This window comes from Megascapheus bottae, chromosome 1 (genome assembly GCF_031878675.1).
Source record: "Megascapheus bottae isolate mThoBot1 chromosome 1, mThoBot2.hap1, whole genome shotgun sequence".
NCBI classification, from domain to species: Eukaryota; Metazoa; Chordata; class Mammalia; order Rodentia; family Geomyidae; genus Megascapheus; species Megascapheus bottae.
Window position 1 is genome coordinate 56,809,682 of NC_143509.1, and position 20,677 is coordinate 56,830,358.

The 20,677-nt window shown below is 41.0% G+C and overlaps 1 protein-coding gene across 4 annotated transcripts in view; it reads right to left on the reverse strand.

The window, feature by feature from the left end:
- The window catches only part of Sec22a (SEC22 homolog A, vesicle trafficking protein), a 64,132-nt gene that overhangs the window by 1,374 nt on the left and 42,081 nt on the right, over positions 1-20,677 (reverse strand). For 3 of the 4 annotated variants that reach the window (XM_090345303.1, XM_090345320.1, XM_090345294.1), the window contains one exon: positions 6,283-9,816. The exons of the other annotated variant lie outside the window; for it this stretch is intronic. In XM_090345303.1, coding sequence (XP_090201429.1) covers positions 9,616-9,816 — 201 coding nt within the window. In that variant the 3' untranslated portion in view covers positions 6,283-9,615. Of the gene's footprint in view, positions 1-6,282; positions 9,817-20,677 lie in introns of those variants that run through there. 4 annotated transcript variants of the gene reach the window in all.

A 20,677-nucleotide genomic window follows, 5' to 3' on the forward strand; every position in this document is an offset into this window, starting at 1 on the left:
GCTTTTGCTGCTCTATCCTTTTGAGTTCTGTACTGCCCTCACTTCTGGTTCAGGGGCTGCTTTCTTCCACTGTGTTGTTCTCAGTTTCTGCCCTCCATATACCCACCAGTACGGTGGGGGCCTCTTTTTGCTTCCAGTCTGAGTCGTGTGTATGCTGAGTTCATGCCATGTCCCTTTATCGGTCACAGCCTTGTGAGGCCCCTCCCCACCCCAGCAGTGGCTGGTGACAGTGTGCAGTGCTAGCTCTTTGTTCCCTCTAAGGGGTGTGCACTCTTTTTATTCCTGCTCTTGCAAAAATGGATACGATTATGATTTCCCATGGAAATTGAAAAGTCTATTTAAATAATTTAACTATTAAACACTTTCACTGGTAATGTGTCCTGGTCTCATTTCTAGCTTGGGCCAAAACCCAGAGAAGGAAGTTTTAAAACAAGGCATGCTAAAAGAAAGGCCGAATAACCACAGAAGAGCACAGACTAGTGAAAGGACTGGAGAGGGTGGGAGGGGAGAGGCTACAGGCCAGAGGTGGACTGATTTGACCTTTATGGCTACTGCCGGCGCATGCCATACTGGGCCAGGTACCATACAAACATCTTCTTGACCACATTCACTGGTAAGGAAACAGACACAGACAGGTTGCACTATTTCCTAAGGCCACACAGTAGGCAAGTGTTTTAGAGCAGGTCTACCTGCTGTCAGAGCCCATGCCAGAGATCCTTTCAGTAGTTCCAGTCTGCTGCGTCCATCACATTCAGGGTTATAATTAGGATCAGAAACAAAACCCAGAGGGGCTTGGGCAAATTAAGTTTAGTGTGGGTGTAAATGGAGGGACACCATGCTTTCACTGTCACAGTGACCACTTAAGAGCCATGGGTGTAGCAGCATTGGCATGGAGAGGCTAGACATTATTACGGCTTTATGCACACAGGAAAAGAGGTGCTATGTATCCACCCCTAGAAAGCTAATTTATGAAGTTTATTGGAAAAGATGTTAGTAATACATGGGGTCAGTTTTGAACAGCATTATGCCTGCAGCTAGCAAAACCCAGACATAAGTAATAGGCAAAGATTGCACTGGAATATGACGTTAGCATCAAATTAGGGGGGAGGTACTGGGAAACTTGGCATACTGAACAAGCTGAAGCTAAATATTTACCACGGAGCCACCATTGCTCTAAGACTGAAAATTACAAATACAGTTATAGCTGGACACCAGTGGTGCAAGCCTCTGTCCTAGCCACACAGGAAGCTGAGAGTGGGAGGAATGAAGTTCAAGACCAACCCAGGCAGAAAAACCTGTAATATTCTACCTCAAAGCTAAAACAGGGTTGAAGGTATGACTTCAGTGGTTTCAAAGCCCTGAATTCAAACTACAGTACTACCAGAACAATAACAAAAACATTTCTAAACCTTCCTCAAAGCAAGCATTGTTAGAGCATCCTCAGTTTCCCAGAGCCAAACAGTGATGTGTCCTTGCTGCCCAGTGGAGTCACACTGCCCCGGCCTAGACAACAATGGCAGGAACAAACACAATTAGAAAATGACAGCTTTTGTCTAGATCAAAGCAATACATATTGAAGAGAGCAAATAACAGCTCGCCTTCAAAACATTGGGAGCTGGCAAGACTGGACCAGCATGACCATGGCCCTTCTACACTTGTCCCTGAGGACAAGTGGCAGGAAGCTAAAGGACCAGTGCTGTGTGTGAAATTACTTACACTCTTTTTTGGGTGAACCTCATGCAAGGTCCAGAACACTCTTTAGCTTCCCTGAGATCTGGAGGCAGAGAGGATGCTGTGATACATGAGGCTGCATGGATGCTTGGAGACAAGCACTTCTGTTCAGGGGGCCCATTTGGCTGCTGGCAAGAACAGGGCCCACCACTTCCCAAGGTCAATAGAAAGTGAAGTAGGATCTAGTTACTAAAAGGCACTTTTCTTGTCCTTCCAGATTTTCCAAAAGCTCTAGGGTGGGAGGTTCTCCTTCCAGTCTTAGGAAAGATGACATTTTCTATCCTCTTGGCCATCTTTTTCTTCCCACCTACAGGATCTGCTTGAGAACTCACAACATAAACACAAGGACAAAGCTAAATGAGGGCATTGCATGGCTGGTTGCCAAGATCTCTCCCACCTTTGGTGGTTCTCTGAGTCTAAATATTTATGTGCCAGAGCACATTGATGGCACAAAACGAAACATAATCTGAGACTAAGATTTTAGAGCCAAAAGCAGAGCCCAGTGAAGCAAAAGTATCTGGGCAAAGACTCTCACCTTCAAACCAGTCAAAAACTGCCTTGATTTGCCCAAATAGCATCTAGCAGCAGCTGTGCAATAGCACAGCCAGGGGCTGGGAAGGGCCAAGTGGAGGGAAATACAGGTCTACAGAGCTACAGCCAGTGCAGAAAGAAGGGGAGAGAGAATGATAGAGAAGGAATGGATTCCTTTAGTCTTGAGGGTTCAGAAGACAGCTTCCTGTCCTAGCCTCACACCTTAGGTTGCTAGTGAACAGAGCAAAGCCACCCTTGCACATGGTGAGAATGCTGGTCTATTAGGCCCACGAAGTTACAGAATTCTCTCTGGTATCCATTAGAACTTCATCAGTTTTTACATCAGCCAATTTCTAATTTGGGCTTGGCTGAATCTTACATGTCATCATCTCTGATTAACCCCACTTAGTTTTCTACTTTTGCAAAGTTTTGCTTCTCCATTATTACTCAGCTAAAGCAGCACTACTTCTTGGCTCATATGTGATTCCCCCCCCCCCAGAAGAGTGCATCTTGTTTCAGGTTAATCCTTTTCTAGACATGCTCCATTTGTGCTGTTTAAGGATGTCTCTGAGTCCTTGCCTCCCCAGCTTCCATACAATATTATAGGTTGATGGCTGCTGGCTACCCACCTACCTCTCTTCTTCCACGGATGCATATACTTACAGCAACCTTGACAGGGGGAACATTAGGGCATCCAAGAGTGCCTGGTAGACCCAAATAGTGTATTCAGAGGAAAGCATGTTGGAGCTAAGATGCAAGTATCATAATGGGACAGGGCAAGATTCCCAGAGCTATCTCTGTCATTGTCTAACATTTCAGTGCCTTGGAACCATGAAGAACAGAAAGACACAGTCTATCCCTTACAGGTGGGTGACACTGGATGACTGCATCCTGCTTCCTTAGAAGGACCAAGTTAAGGGCTAGGAGTTTGGCCTAGTGGTAGAATGCTTGCCTAGCATGCACGAAGGCCCGGGTTCAATTCCTCAGTACCACATACATAGAAAAAAGCCAGAAGTGGTGCTGAGGCTCGAGCAATAGAGCTCTAGCCTTGAGAAAGTCCAAGGACAGCCCAGAACTGGCAAAAAAAAAAAAAAAAAGGACCAAGTCAAAGTGCAGAACATTCTGTACATAAAGCACCTGGCATATAGCAAGCATACACCAGACAATCAGCAACTCTCAATTCCCTTCTCTTTGGATGCATCCCAGTGTTCTTTCCAAATGTCTGTAACTCAAGCATCTGCCAGGGCAGGGAAGGGCTAGATATCTCAGCAGGATTCTCACTTAAGTGGCTTCTGTAGAGTTTTGTGCAATTTGTTAGCACACTTGGAGAAATTTGCAATTTTAAAGACTCTTTACTATCTCTGAAGTACTAGTAAGAAGCAAGGCCGCAATGTGGCTGGTGTCAATCACCTTCCTGTGTTGGATGCTGTTGGAAGTGATTCCCATTTACCTACTCCCTGGACCCTTATTACCCCCCCCCCCACTCACTGTACATGTGAGGAAACTAAGCCAGAAGGGGAAACTGGATCCCAACTCCTGTTTGCTAGGCTATCCTGTAAAAAATTACCTCTTCTTTTTCAGTCATTGTTTTCAATATAGGAACCCAGAAAGAATCCCCATAAAATTACTTCAAGCCAAAGAACCAATGTATTCTAGCCATCCTACTAGGAAAAGTAAAAGTTTGGAACATATGAACCACCAATGATGCTTAACCCCAGTTACTTCTACAAATACCAAGGGCCTATTTCCTTGCACTCTATCTGAGCACATGTCTTGCCTCCACCTGCCTTGTCACTGTTCTAACTTGTAGGGACTTTAGCAGATTATTTACCAAGGACATCTACATTCCAAGACTCGGCACAAACCTGATCTCCTTTATTCAAAAGGTAGTGTATATTACATAATCTATATTTAAACAGTTTTCCATATTACACACAGCTTAAAACTGTATGAGTGAAACTTGGGTTGATACCCTGTCAGCATGTCTTTAGGGCTCAGATGGCTTGTCCATGCAAGAGAAAGCCTTGGCAAATGTGTTCTGTGAGGGGAACACACTCACTTCCATGGTGCCTGTGGGGAAGGATGCAGGATCCAGGATGCAGGCTGCATTGCCGTTTCCCTTCCATGTTAGCTGCATCTATTCTCACTGCTGCTACGACACTAAGAGTCCAGCTGTTACCAGTTCTATGCACACTCTACGAATTTTCTTTCTGAGTTGCCCTGTGGTCATAAAGAGATAAGCACTAACTCTTAAATCAAAGCCCAAATCTCAGGTTTGAACTTCCTACTACCGCTGGTGGATATAATAACTACACAGAGATAGGTTCTTGACCCAGATCTTAGTTTCCCTCTACTTGAGCTACGGTGAAGACTGGCTATCTATGGCTGCCCATAAAAGGCACTCAAAGTGCAAGGGCAAAATACATTTACCTGCAGGCAGTGACTGAGGCTGGAAACAAGCCATCAGAACTAAAGGAGAAATGGGATGTCTGAGTCCTGTTTCCTATTGTCAGACGGCACCTAACAGTGCTTTGAGCCTGCTGGATGAAGTCTACATGCTGTGCTGTGGAATGTGGGAAAGAAGAGAGCAAACATGAACTGTGGGTGAGGCTGGGCTGAAAATACTGCTTGTTGCTAAGGAAACAGAATTCAAGATGCTAGGGTACTGAATTCAGGAACCGAGAACTAAGGTTGTTTCTCCTGGAGTTTCCAATGGTCCCCAATTGTGCTGATGATTCGTGACACCGCAGCACTTCCAATGCACAGGACACCTGGTGCCCACAGATCAACCCTGCTTGCTCACTGTTAACAGGCGGGAGGGTGCAAATCACATACCTTCCAACTATACAGTTGTTCAAAACTGTGATTCATTTGCTAAAAACAAAAAACCTTGAGCTGAGCGCAGGTTGCTCATACCTGTAATTCTAGCTATTCAGGAGACTGAGATCTGAGGATCGAGGTTCAAAGCCAGCCCAGGCACAAAAGTCTGTGAGACTCATCTCCAATTAACCACCAGAAAACTGGAAGTGGTGCCGTGGCTCAAGTGGTAAGAACACTAGACTTGAGCTAAAGAGCTCAGGGACAGCACCCAGGCCCAGAATTCAAGCCCATGACTGACCAAAAAAACAAAACAACAACAACAAAAAAAAACCACACAAAACCTTGGACACTTAAGAAAAAGATGCTGAACCAGAGGTTACAGCCTGCCAACAGCACTGAGCCAGAACCACTGTAGCCCCAAAGCACCAGTGAGGATGGGAAGGCACTCTCACTTAGAAAAAAAAAAAAATGTTGCCAGAAGGGGCTACAGTCTGTTAACTTGGCTCGAATCCAAGCCCATTCAGACCCTTTGGAACTGCAACCATTCTCTTACTAATGTTAGCAAGCATATCATTAAAGCCAATTTCAATAAAAGATCAATTTCTGTTTTACCACAGAATTTCTAGGTAGAAAGATTGCATCTCCTCAGAGTTCATGCAAAAAACACTTAGGAGGCCTGACCAAAGACACTGAATTCAGCCCTGAAGAATGACCTGTGATTTGTGGCAAGGCTAATCGTTCAATTTGGTCTATGTGGTGGAAACTTCTGAAGTAATTTTTTTGTTTACCACATACTTCATAGGAGCTCTAACTCTAAAGCAAATGCCTGTTAAATGCTAACAAAATAAATGCGTCTGTCTCTGTCTGTCTGTCTCTCTCTCTCTCTCTCTCTCACACACACACACACACACACACCTTTCTGCTCCACTGGAAATCTAGCAGCTCAGAGGGTGTCCTTGACTTGAGCTATTTAGTGAACCTCTGGAGCAGAGGCCAAGCAACTACCCATTTAGAGGGCAGCTAATCTCCAGAGAATGGAGCAGGGAGGGGTTGCCTCCTGTAGGCTGTAGAAATGAAGTCTCACATGACAAAGCTCTTGCCTCTGTAGAATCTTGGCAAAGCAGTAACCTAGAGGGTTTAAGGACAATACTTGATAGAAAGAGGGCCATACTTTTGCACTCAAAATTTTGCTGTAAAAACAAAACCAAAAAACTACATTTATTGCCAAATGAACATGCAATCTAGAATGCACAATCACTTTATGCAAAAATATAAACGTGTACAAAAGTCCTCCATGATTTTAATCCATTTGTCTCAAGCTTTAAGTCGTTTTTAGCTTAGGGCAAGATTTCTTACAGAAACAAGCTTCTATTAAATACACACATACACACAACTGAAACTAATACTAGTACTACACTCAACTCATACTAGCCTCTGAAAGTTATTCATGGACTCTAGGCACAAATCTTAATATACAAATATGTGTCTAATCAAAAATTCTGTTCATCTTAGCGCTTCACAGGACCCCACTACCAATAAGAACTGTTACCAAAATTCATCAGGATAGAATTCCCCAAACATGTTCTTCTCTTAAACTTCCAGGACATTCTGGAATCACATTTTAACACACAATAAGGGCAACACTTTAACCATTCTTTCCATTTCCCTTGGTCATATTTATGTCCTCTTTTGGTTCATATTATCTATTTTATGTCTTTTCTTGGTATGCTGCGCTCAAGTTCTTTTGGGAAAGATACCAATATACATATATATGTATATATATTTATATATTACACAAAAAAGCAGGTGAATATTGTAATTTACTTTCAGTATAAAGAGTATCTTTACTCACCTGGCACAGTAAAAAAGCATTATTTCAAAATTGCCTAAATGAAGATAAAATACATCTAATTAAGGTAAAATCTATCAGTAAACTGCAGGCCTGGAACCAATGATTTCAGAAGCCCTACTCATTTACTCGATTTTATTAAGATCAGGCATGCTATAAGATCTTAGTCACATTCATTAGTCCCAATAGAGTAAAGAACTCAGTGCTAGGCGGTTGTGGAGTTGTACATGGTAAGCTATGTAAGTTAGCAAGCTCTGATCACCTAGGGCTCCTCCAGTTTAACATGAGGGTAGCTACTATTTTCTCCACACTACAAAACTCACTGGGGGAGGAGGGAGAGCACAGGGGTATGCTCAGACTTGCTCTTAGGAGTAAAGGTTCAACTTAAATTAAGATACCAGTATCATAAGCATTAAGGGATGGAAGTGCTCCTTCTATCTCAAGGACTTAAGGACTGTTTAACACCCATGGCCCAAATCTCTTTCAGAGCTTATAGTTTCTTTTGCCAACAGGATACAGGCAGGGAAGCAGTGTAATCATGCAGAGGTGACGTAATTGACTAATGAAACAAAGCACCTGTGTATGGAAAACATATTTATACCTGTTTCATTCTTTACATTAAGGTGTAAACATCCTCTTATCCAAAGAAGCTAATGAAAAACACAAAACAAAACAAAATATAAGTTTTTAAAAAACTGGTAAGCGGTTTTCAGGTGTTCTTGACTGGATACACATCTGAAACATTGTAAACTCATCACCTAATGATGAGATAGTTCCTGAAAGAATCTGGAAAGACAGCTATAAAATATCCATCAATACCTAACAAAACCAGTTAACTACAATGCTCCAACTTCCTGGGTTAATTTAGTACTTACAAGAAAACTGTTAGAACCTTTAAATTTAGAAACCCTTTCTAAATTGCACTTTTGCTTTGCTGCCCAGTAAGTACAAACTATCAAACATAATTCAATATTGTTGGATAATTTAGGATCATATGATACCTTGGGGTATCTCAGATACACATAATTTCTATGCAGCTTTGTCAGTAGAAACAAACTTGCTTTTAACAATTCCCTGACACCATAAACTTATTGTCTCTTTTTACCTTATTCTCCAAAAGGAGGCACAGGAAAAGTTCTACTTAAGATATCACAGTTCTAGACATGGCCACATGTGCAACAAAGCTGTTAATGACAACTCTCTAGACTATTTCTTTTACTTAATAAATATGCTCAGTAAGATGTAACAGGACCCACCATTGGGGATGATATCAAATTTTAGTACCTTATGTATTCCTTATTTGGAATCTTTGAAAAACAAACAAAAACTAAAGGAAAATCTTTATGAAGGTGACTTCTGCAATTAGGGCAGGTGGAGAGCCTGCTGACAGAATCATGCTATACTTTCTATATTAGTAATTCCTACTGGCTTGAACAGTAATCTTTCTAATGTCACCAGAAAGTAAATTCACTGAAACACTATGTGCTTACCTTCAAATAATAAGCAGAGCTGCCAGGCAAGTTACCTTCTGATTCTCTTGGCAAAGCCTAAGGCTGCCACAGAACAGAGCCACCTCTGGTGGCACACAGATGGGGTTAGCTCAGCACAGATTTCAATAATGCTGGAGCATAGGGAAAGAGTCACTCACTCTGCAGTTTTCTAGTATCCTCTGATTATGCCACAGTCAGAACCTCATTTTGGTGCTGGTAACATCTCTCATTACTACAAAGAGCATGTCATGTGAACTGAGAGTCTGGGCAGGCACTAATATCTAGCTAGAACTTAGTAACCTTTTCTGTATTAATTTTACTTTGTAGTTACCTTTTACTTAGGGCAAAGTAATACAGGTCTTTTTACTTGGAGTGTAATTTGTTTCTTCTTAAAATAACTCTAAAATTTAAAAGCTAAGTATTAAGTCAATACTATGGTCTAGTATTCAAGTGGTCCATTTGGGAAGCAATGACTATCATCTACTAAGTCATATTTTTAAAAAGTGATTTCAAAGGAAATGACAAATGTGGTCTACAAAGGGAAGTATATCACTCTATTCTAAATACTTGTGCTGTTTTGGAGTCGAGTTCACCATGGCCTCTTCCTGATTTCCAGAATTAGGACTAAGGCAAAAACATAAAGCAAGAGAACCAACTCCACACCACTCTGGACTTCATAATCTCTTTGTATTATAATGTGCAAATAATCTGCTATTTAGCACAATTTGTTTTAAAATATAAACTTTTCCAATTTGTGTAGCATCTTTTAATTTAGTTCATACGAAAGCCTCACAAAGGCAAACTTAAGTTGTAGCATTTCTGCCTGGTCCGCAGAGCAAGCTCCATAGCTAGGTTTTGATTGAACTCTTTTGGACAGAATGCTGGACTGCCAGCCACACCTTCTTCCAGTGGCACCAGCTTGTTCTTCCACGATGGCCCTGAAGAGATAAGGCTCCTCTTCTTCCTTCTCCTCATGATACTTTTGCTGCCCGTGCTCTTCTGAAAGGAACTTTCCTAGCAGTTCTTGCATGTTCACAGGCATGCCATGCTGATTTATTATAAGAAATGGAAAGATGATGAGAAAGAATTCAGGGCTTCTCATTTGTTATGATCTGTTTCAACCTCACAGTGGCAGTTAAAATATGTCCCCTCCTCTCCTTCCTGAAGTCAAGGAGATGTATCTGAAGGATGCTATCACACATCATAGTCAGGAGCCTTGCCCTGGGCTTGCCTCAGCCAGGTCTGTAGTGTAACAAAGGCACCCACAGTCACATGAAAGAAGAGCTGCCAGAGGTTGCGTAGTTCATAGAGATACATGTTGCACAGACAGATTAAGCCAAAACTCAAAAATGATTTGACATTTCGCCAGCCGGTGTAGTAGACAAGTAAATAACACTGTTCAAAATATAAAAATGAAAGATGGTTAGAAACTGATGTTTCTAATATACATTGTAATTGAGTAATTGGGCAGTATCAGTAACTGATGGTTAGAAATACATGTCTCTAATATACATTGTAACATAGCAGAAAATAAAATATGAGAACAATATAAAGGTATTTTTCAATGATGGATAAGATAATGTAACATAATCAAGATACTCAGCTACAAAAGTTTGAAAGGAAAAAGAATTTTCCTTTATGTCTTTCATTTTTCAAAAGGAAAGCATTTTGTATCGTATTTTAAATGGAAATATAATTGGATGACTCCCTAGACAAACTCCAGGGTGACAGGTAACCAAGATGTGTTCCTAGGGTCTAAAGGAAATTCTAGTCTTACCCAGAAAGTGTGAAAAGCCCTCACAAGCTACTCAGTAAAATAGATTCTATATAACCTGAGCCTACATATTAATGATTTTTTTTGTTTTTATTGTTGGGGTGATGTAGAGGGGTTACACTTACATTTGTCAGGTAGTGGGTACATTACTTCTTGAACAGGGATACCCCTTTCTATGTTTTTTCCCCTGGTTTCCCTCCCCCCATCTCTTATTAATGATTTTTTTTTAAACTGGTCCTCCACTGAGTACAAAGAATAACATCAAGTACAGCCACTGGAATGGGCTTTTGTGAGGTGATTCACCACATGAACAATGAAGGACTGCTACAAATCGGGCATTGTTCTTTAGTTGTAAGTAGAAGAAATAAAGCCCTTTCTCACAAAGAGCTTATATTTCAGTGTGAAGGGATTACAAATATGCTTTAAATATATAAGACTGATATGCTTCGAAAAAGATAAATGATTAAGTAGAAAAATGGGCTAGAAAATGGTAATACAGTAGAATTAGTGACCCCATCAGCTCTGGCATTTCTGTTTTCTTTTTCACCACAACATCTATAAGCAAACTTGAAACACAATGCTTATTCTGTCACCTACAGCCTGACAATAAAATCTAAGTTTGGTGATGGGTAAGAATTCTGACTGCTTTGCTCACTCATTTATCTCTGGTGTCCTAAACAGTGCCTAACATGTAACAAGTACTTTTGGTAGAATTTACTAACTGGATAAAGTGTCTTTTAGAAAGCATCTGTAATTCACAATCTGGTGAGTATGGAATTGTATGTGACTATAAAATCTAAAAAAAGATGGGTCTCTGTGAAATGGCATCTTGGCTTCAGAATAAGGGAAGGGTAAAGGAATTTGTTCTGTTAGACATTTGGTTCTTATACAAATTAAATTTTTTCCATATAAACAAAATGAATTGAAAGCATTTATTTTATCTGAGTGACTTTCATGGTGGAATAGAAGAAGAGGGAAGTACATTTTTCTTTTGAAATTTTAGACTTGGAGAAAAAGTTACAGAAATAGCTTCCAGTACACAGTTCCAGTTTACTCTGCTCTCACCGACGTTACCCATTTACCTAAATATCACCATTAGATGAGGAAATTGTCACCAAACAACACCAAACATCATGTACATGATGAATTCAAATTTTGTCAGTTGCATCTTAGGCTCCTTTTTTTGGTTTTGAACCCCATCTAGCATGAGGCACTGCAATTAGCTGTTTCCTCTAATCTCTTTTGTTACTTGTTTATGACATGAACAATCTTTAGGAATATTCCTTAATTTGGATATGTCTAGTGTTTTCTCAGGATTAATTGAGAAATTATGGCAAAAATCCCTCAGACATGATAGATGATATGTTACTACTGGTGATGCTATCTTTGATCACTTGATAGGTGAAGTCTACTGGGATTCTCCACGGTGAAATCACTACTGACGACTTTAAAAATAGCAAGTGCCTCCTGTGGGAAGTATCTGAGATTATGTAAATTATCACATCTCATCATACTTAACCCACTAGGATTAATATCCATTCTTGCCTATAGCAGCTATTGCTGTGATATTTGCCAAATGGTAGTCATTCTTTGTATATTTACAGGCTCATGCCTATAATCCTAGCTACTCAGGAGGCTGAGACCTCAAGATCAAGGTTCAAAGCCAGCTGGGGCACTAAAGAAAGTGAGACTCTTAACTCCAATTAATCACTAGAAAATAGAAAGTGGGGCTGTGGCTGAGGCAGGGGTGGGAGGATAGGGCCCTAGCTGCCCACAAGCAACAACAACAAAAAAGTTAATATTTAACTGATTTTACAGACTTCAAAAAGCAATGGTCTCTACTTCATAATTTACTTTGTAATTATACAGAATAAAAAGATACATTTGCAATGCAGAGAGATCTGTCACAAATACATGACAAATCTTCCTGAAGGATGGGGAGAAGACAGATAAGCTAAAGACCCTCAAGCCCAAGGAATAACACAATAGTTACTTCCTGAGTTTCTTTTTTGCCTCATGGATCTCAGACTTAACTAAAGAAGCTGGCAACTATAAATGCCACTAAATATAGAATCTTGCCATCTCTAGTAAAAAAAAACTGGAAAGAAAATATTTAGACAATAACTATTATACTCGAGGGGGCCGGGAGTTGGGCCCAGTGGTAGAATGCTTGCCTAACATGCACGGATACCTGGGTTTGATTTCTCTGTACCACATAGCTAGAAAAAGCCAGAAGTGGTGCTATACCTCTAGTGGTAGAGTGCTAGCCTTGAGGGAAAAAAAAAAAAACAAAAACAAGGACAGTGCTCAGGCCCTGAATTCAAGCCCAGGACTGGCAAAAAAAAAGAATCCTTGTTGCTGGGGACAGTGGTACATGACTGTAGTCCTATTATTCTGGAAGCAGAGTCTGGAGGATTTCAAGTTTGAGATCACCCTGGATAAACCAGGAAGATTTGGTCTCAAGATTTGGTAACAACTAGAGAAGGACTGGAATCTAGCTCAGTGAGAGTGCTCGCCTACTATGTGAGGCATTGATTTCTCCAGTGCCTGCACCAAAGAAATTAACAGCCTACTGTACAACCATACCCACATCAAAGATGAGTTTGGAATTGTCAAGGTGGAACCAAGAATGCTATGAAGAGCTCTAGCTCCCAGGATAGCTTCTATAAGGCAAATCAGGAAGCCAGGTTATCTCTCCAAGGAGAGTGAGCTACTCCCCCACCCTTTCAGGGAGATGTCAGTGGAGACCTAGTGGGACTCTGGGTATTTATCTTCACTTGTCAATAATGAGGCAATAGATTTCTCAACAGTATCAACAGTGAATCTCTCATCAGAAACCACAGAGGGAAGAAAAAGTGGAATAACTTTCCCAAAGTACTGATTAAAAATCTGAGCTGTTAATTCAAAACGCTACCTCCAATAAAAAATATCCTTTAGGAATGAAAGAGCTAAAGAATATTCCTTTTTTATCCCCCCCCCATTCAGTTATAGGGCTTAAACTCTGAGCCTGGACACTGTCACTGAGCTCTTCACCTCAAGGATATTGCTCTACCCCTTGAGCAACAGCCCCACTTCTGGTTTCTGGTGGTTAACTAGAGATAAGAGTTTCATAGACTTTTATGCTTGGGTTAGCTTTGAACCATGATCCTTAAATCTCAGCCTCCTGAGTAGCTAGGATTACAGGTGTGAACCACTGGTGCCCAGCTAAGAATATTCTTAAACAGAAAGAAAAGCAATAAAAAGGAGCAACCTTGAAACACTGAGAAAGGAAAGAACATGTGATAACACTTTTTTTTTTTTTGCAGTTCTGGCTTTGAACTCAGGGCTTGCGCACTGTCCTTGGGTTTTCTCAAGGCTAGAGCTCTACCACTTGAGCCACTGCACCACTTCCAGCTTTTTCTATGCATGTAGTACTGAGGAACTGAACCCAGGTCTTTATGTTATGCTAGGCAAGCACTCTACCACTAGGCCAAACTCCTGGCCCAAAGAACGTGTGATAAGCAAAAACACGGTTTAGGACAACACGTTTCCCTTTTCCTCAATTTTCTACATTATGTTTTGTAGTTGATGCAAAAATTATTATCACATTATCTTATGTGTTCTAAAATACATGGAGAGGAATTATTTAAGACAATTATAAATAGGGGAGGGCAACAGGACATCTGGGCAGGAAAGTCATTTACATTTCACTACAACTGATAAGATGGGGATACTAGAAGACTGTGAGAAGTATCTATAAAACAACCAGTTGAAATTCCCTCATCTATAAAAATACTAAGAAATACTATAGATAAGCTGAAATGGAATTCTGAAGGAAATGTTTCAGCAACCTACAGAAAGGCTAGAAAAACAGAACAGAAAAATTTAAATCAACCACAGTAGAATTAATTTACAGTGTGACAGTAAAAGAAACTACAGAAAATATTTAACTGCATGAAGACTGAACATATCATTAAGTAATTTGTGGGCCACTAAAAGAATATGAGGGGAAATCTAAAAGTTCCTAGACTCAAAAACACAACCTACCAGAGCCTTTGGGACACAGCAAAGACAATGCTTAGAAGAAAATTCATATCTACAAGCAGAAAGAGAGCGAGAGAGAACTTTCAAATAAATATTCTAATATACCTCAAACTCTTAGAAAACAAAAACAAAAAATAACAATAAAAAAACAAGAACAGCTGGGCATGGTGGCTCACACCTGTATCAACTGACACAGAAAATTCCTGACAAAATTCAACATCCTTTTTTGATAAAGAGCTCTGAAGATACTAGGAATAGAAAGAGTGTACCTCATGATAAAGATCATATATGAAAAGCTTATAGTCAATATCATATTAAATGGGAAATGAAACTGTTTTCTTTAAGTCAGGAACAAGACAGAGGTCTATTCCCTCCTCACCCCCTGCTCAATATAATGCTAGCTAAAGCAATAAGGGAAAAAGAAATAAAGGGTATTCAAACAGGGAAAAGTCAAGTTATTCCTATTTGTGGATGATATGATCAAAAGTCAGGCTATTAAAGAGTCAAAACTAACTCTAAAAATATTTGGCTGGGAGAGATGGAATGATGAAAATGGTGACGACATTGATCAAGATGTGCTGTACTTATAAACTGATTTGTTTTTGGTAACTCTTTGTACCACTACTTAAAGGTAATAAAAACACAATAAAATTTTTTTTAAAAAAACCCATTAGCAGAGCTGAAGATGGTGCAGAGACAATAGGGACACTGCCTAGCTCTCTCTCACAAAAAGAGAGAACCAGGGAGTCCCACGAGCCAACTACCTTAAGAAATCCACAACAAAAAACTCAAAAAGCAACGGAAAAGAACTCAAACCAGAAAAGAAATCCAGATAAAGCTCACATCCAACTTTCTCAAAGAATTCGGAACGCGAGGACCCCTCCCCCACCCCTCGCCACCGGCTCCAAGCCTTGAAAAGCCGAGGCGCAGGGTGCCGGGCCGGGCACCGGGCAGCCCCGACCCGAAGAAACCAGCATTGGACTGGGCCAGCAAGACACAGAAGCAGCGGAACCCAGACGCGGAACCAGGACAGCAAGCAGCAGAACCCAGACGTGGACCACCGGCGGCGGAGGAGACCCGATGGGAGTGAAAGACTCCCCACCATGGAACACCCACAGACCGAACGCAGAGGCATAACACAGCAGGTCCCCAAACCCATCGGGAAAGCAGAGCTGGTGCCAAGCAATAGAACTTAACTCAGACCCCTCCACCCTGCCGAGAAAGACCGGCAGGAGCAGGGGGGCAAGGAATTTAGAATCCTGTCCCTTCCCTCAACAGCCCCCTCCCCCAGGCCATTGACTGGCAACTGACAGGCGGGCGGGTAAGACCCAGCACCCCACCATGGGAGGCGGAGGTGTCCCAGCCCCCACCCGCCCATCAGGTTCCTCTCCCAGGCCTCTGACTGGAGTCCGACAGGTGGGCTACGCTAAGACCCAGCAGCCCACCAAGGGAGGCGGAGCTGTCCCAGCTCCTACCCGCCAAACAGGTTCCTCTCCCAGGCCATTGGATCTGGAGAGTGGGGGGTGCTGAGACCCTGCCTTACAACAGCTGGTAGGGTGTGCGGGAAAATAGGAGCCAGCATCTGTCCCCCTCAAATCTTGAGCAGGGCATCCTCCAGCTGGGAATCCTGAGCAAGACAGCACCGAGGGGCTCCCCCACAGTCACACTCTCTGACAAAGCAGCAGGGAACTGAAGGGCCAACCAGCAGCCAAGGTCACCTTCTGAGAATCAGAAAGGCCCGGCTCCGCCCTTGGAGCCCATGTCCTCAGCTGGGCCCCGCCCCTGGGAACACAGCGGACACCTACTGGTCCTGCTGAGAGCCCCTGAAAACTCCCAAACTCCAAACCCTTGGCCGGGGCCGTCCCTAGAAGCAGCACAGGAAAACCAACCGTCCACCCAGCACTCTGAGACTGAAGCTCGCAGATCCATCCCACAGCCCACTGTGAGGACACTGGTTGGGCTGAGAGCTAGTCGTGCAGCAGCACCCAGCCTCTGGGAACAGGCCAGGACACCTGCAAAAACTGCAAACTCTGATCTAGTCAGCAGAGGAATCAATTTGGCCGAGAACCACAGGTAGTCACATATTCCCAGAACCATCGGTCCCAATCCAAGTAAAGACCGCTACCTACTGACCACAGAGCGAACTACAACAGTTCTCGATGCCGAGGAGAGCGCAAAGAAGAATTACGACATACATAAATAATCAAAGTCCCATGCAAAGCCCAAAAGGAAACAAGAGCGAAGGGACGAGAGAGATGTCACCATCCCAAGAAATGACACCTAAAGAGACATGAAACATGACCCTATTCAAGGAGATGATTGTGGACATGACTAAAGAGATTAAAACAGAATTCCAAAAACAATTCCAGGAACATAAGCAGGAAATCACCAAAGAGCTCCTCAAATTCAAAAGAGAAATGGAAGAAAAGATTAATACCCTCAGAGCAGACATGATCAGCTCAGTGTCCACACTTCAAGCAAAAATGGAGGCATTAAGCAGCAGATTGATGGAGATGGAGAACAGAACATCAGAAACGGAAGATAAAACACAAGAGCTGGAACAGAGAATCGCCACCTTGGAAAAATCAGTCAGAATCTACCAGAGAGAGCTCCAGGAACTGGAAGATGCAGCAAAGAAGTCTAATCTTCGTATAATAGGGACTATATTATAATGGGAAGAAAATTGGAATTACAGCAGATCTCTCCATGCAAACCCTAAATGCAAGAAAAGCTTGGAAAAACATCATTGATGTCCTGAAGACCAACAACTGCCAACCCAGATTGATATATCCAGCAAAGCTAGCATTTACATTTGAGGGAGAAACAAGAATATTTCACTCCAAAGAGAAGCTTTATGAATACATACACACTAAACCAGCGTTACAAAAAATACTAATTAATCAAGAACAAATTGTAGAACATCAAGAACCCCCATCAAGAAGCAAACATCTATAATTCACTAAACACAAAAGGGGAAAAAAGAGAGAGAAAGAAACTTAGAAGTAAAAACAAATAATGACAATGGACACTGACCACTTCTCTATAATCTCCCTAAATGTGAACGGGCTGAACAATCCAATCAAAAGACACAGAGCAGCAGACTGGATTAAGAAACACCACCCATCCATATGTTGCCTCCAAGAGACCCACCTCACTGCCAAAGACAGAAACAAATTCCAAGTGAAAGGATGGAAACGAATTTTCCACTCCAATGCACCATGCAAAAAAGCAGGAGTAGCAATCTTAATCTCCGACATAATTAACTTCTCAGTAAGTTCAGTACATAAAGATAGAGATGGCCATTACATATTAGTAAAAGGTACAATCCATGCCCATAATATTACAGTTATAAACATCTACTCCCCCAACACGGGAACACCCAAATTCATCAAACAAACTCTTTTAGAATTACAGAACAAGATAGACTCAAATACAATCATAGTGGGAGACCTCAATACACCACTCTCAACAAATGACAGGTCAACTCAACAAAAGTTAAGCAAAGGCACCATCAACTTAAATGACACCATAGCCCAGGTGGGCTTAACAGATATACACAGAGTCTTCCACCCAACGGCGAAACTTTTTACATTTTTCTCAGCAGCACATGGAACACACTCCAAAATAGATCATATAATAGTTCATACAGAATACTTAAGCAGATACAAGAGGTCTGACATAATCCCATGCATTCTATCAGACCACAGTGGAGTCAGATTAATTCTGAACAATGAAGTCAAAGTCAAAAAACATTCAATCACATGGAAACTGAACAACAAACACACTTCTGAATAACTCCTGGGTAACAGATCAGATCAGAAATGAAATTAAAAACTTCCTTGAATGTAATGACAATCAAGAAACATCACAAAGGAACTTATGGGACACAGCAAAGGCAGTTCTAAGAGGCAAATTTATCGCACTAGGAGCGCATATTAAAAAGACAGAAAAAGAGCATGTAAATAACCTAAAAATAAACTGAAACATCTAGAGGAGCAAGAAAAAGTTAATTCTAAAACAATTAGAAGGACAGAAATAACAAAAATAAAATCAGAAATTTCAGAGATTGAAATAAGATCTACTATACACAAAATTGATAAATCAAAAAGTTGGTTCTTTGAAAGAGTCAACAAAATAGACAGACCCTTAGCAAGATTCATCAAAAAAAAGGAAAGGGGAGACTCAAATAAACAAGATTAGAGACCCCAAGGGAACAATCACAACTGATTCCCAAGAAATTCAGTCCATAATGAATAGGTACTACCAGGGCCTATATTCAAAGAAACAAGAAAATCTAGTAGAAATGGATGATTTCTTAAACAAATATAGGTTACCTACACTGAACAACGATGAAGTAAACAAATTGAACAAACCAAACTCTTACAACGAAATTGTGGAAGCAATCAGGGAAATGCCAACCAAAAAGAGCCCAGGTCCAGATGGATTCACTGCGGAATTCTACAAGACGTTTAAAGATGAAATAACACCTATACTCTTGAAACTCTTCTGAGAGATAGAAACAGAAGGAGCAATACCAAGCTCATTTTATGAAGCTAATATTACTCTCATCCCCAAACCAGGGAAAGACCCAACAAAAAAAAGAAAACTACAGACCTATCTCTCTAATGAACACAGACGCAAAACTCCTCAATAAAATATTAGCCAACAGAATCCAGAAACAAATGAAAAAAATCATACACTATGATCAAGAGGGCTTCATCCCACAAATGCAAGGCTAGTTTAACATTCGCAAATCAATCAATGTAATACATCATATCAATAGAGCTAAGGATAAGAATCATATGATAATTTCTCTGGACGCGGAGAAAGCATTTTGAGAAAATACAACATCCATTCATGTTGAAAGTACTAGAAAAAATAGGAATAAGAGGTACATTTCTCAAAATAGTGAAAGCCATATATGAAAAACCTACAGCCAGTATTATACTAAATGGGGAAAGACTGGAACCATTCACCTTAAAATTAGGAACTAGACAGGGATGCCCACTCTCTCCACTTCTCTTCAATATAGTGCTGGAACCCTTAGCCAGAGCAATAAGGCAAGAAAAGGACATCAAAGGGATCCACATAGGGAAAGAAGAAATTAAACTATCCCTATTCGCAGAGGACATGATCCTCTACTTGAGTGACCCAACAAACTCCACTCCCAAACTTCTAGAATTAAACCACTTTAGCAAAGTGGCAGGATACAAAATCAATCTTCAGAAGTCAGTAGCCTTCTTGTACACCAACAATACACAAACAGAAGGCCAAATCAAGAAAATGATCCCATTCACAATAGCCCCCAAAAGAATAAAATACTTAGGAATATACTTAACCAAAGATGTAAAGGAATTATTCAATGAAAACTATAAAAGCCTAATGAAAGAAATTAAAGAGGACACTAGGAAATGGAAAGACATCCCATGCTCATGGCTAGGGAGAACCAACATAGTGAAAATGGCCATACTGCCAAAATTGATATACAAATTCAATGCAATCCCCATCAAAATCCCAAAGACATTCTTTATGGAAATAGAAGACATAATCCAAAGATTCATATGGAACAAGAAAAGACCTAGAATAGCCAAAACAATTCTAGGCAAAAAGAGCAATGCTGGTGGTATTACAATACCAAACTTCAAACTCTACTATAGAGCCATAATAACAAAAACAACATGGTATTAGCACAAAAACAGACCAGAAGATCAGTGGAACAGAAGACCCAGAAATAGAACCACATACCTATAGGCAACTTGTATTTGATAAAGGAGCCAAAGATATACAGTGGAACAAACACAGTCTATTCAATTATTGGTGCTGGCAAAATCTGGGCAGTCACAATGCAGAAAACTAAAAATTGACCTAGCCTTTCGCCATGCACAAGCATTAACTCAAAGTGGATCAAAGACCTCAACGTCAGACCGGAAACCATGAAACTGCTACATGATAAAGTAGGAGAGACACTGGAACTCACAGGCACAGGCAAAAGATTCCTGAACAGAATCCCAGGGTCACAACAGATTGGAAAGAGACTTGATAAATGGGACTACCTAAAAATAAAAAGTTTCTGTATAGATAAAAACATAGTTGCAAAAGTAGAGAGACAGCCAACCAACTGGGAAAAATATTCACCAACAATACATCTGACAAATGCTTAATATCTAGTATCTACAGGGAACTCAAGAAACTAATCCCCCGAAAACCCAATAAACCATTCACTAAATGGGCAAGGGAACTAAAAAGAGACCTATCAGAAGAAGAGATTAAAATGGCAGAAAAGCATATGAGAAAATGTTCATCATCTATGGTCATAAAGGAAATGCAAATAAAAACAACCCTAAGATACCACCTTACCCCAACAAGAATGGCCAAGATCTTGAACTCAGACAATGACAGCTGCTGGCGGGGTTGTGGAGAAAAAGAAACCCTACTACACAGCTGGTGAGAATGTAGACT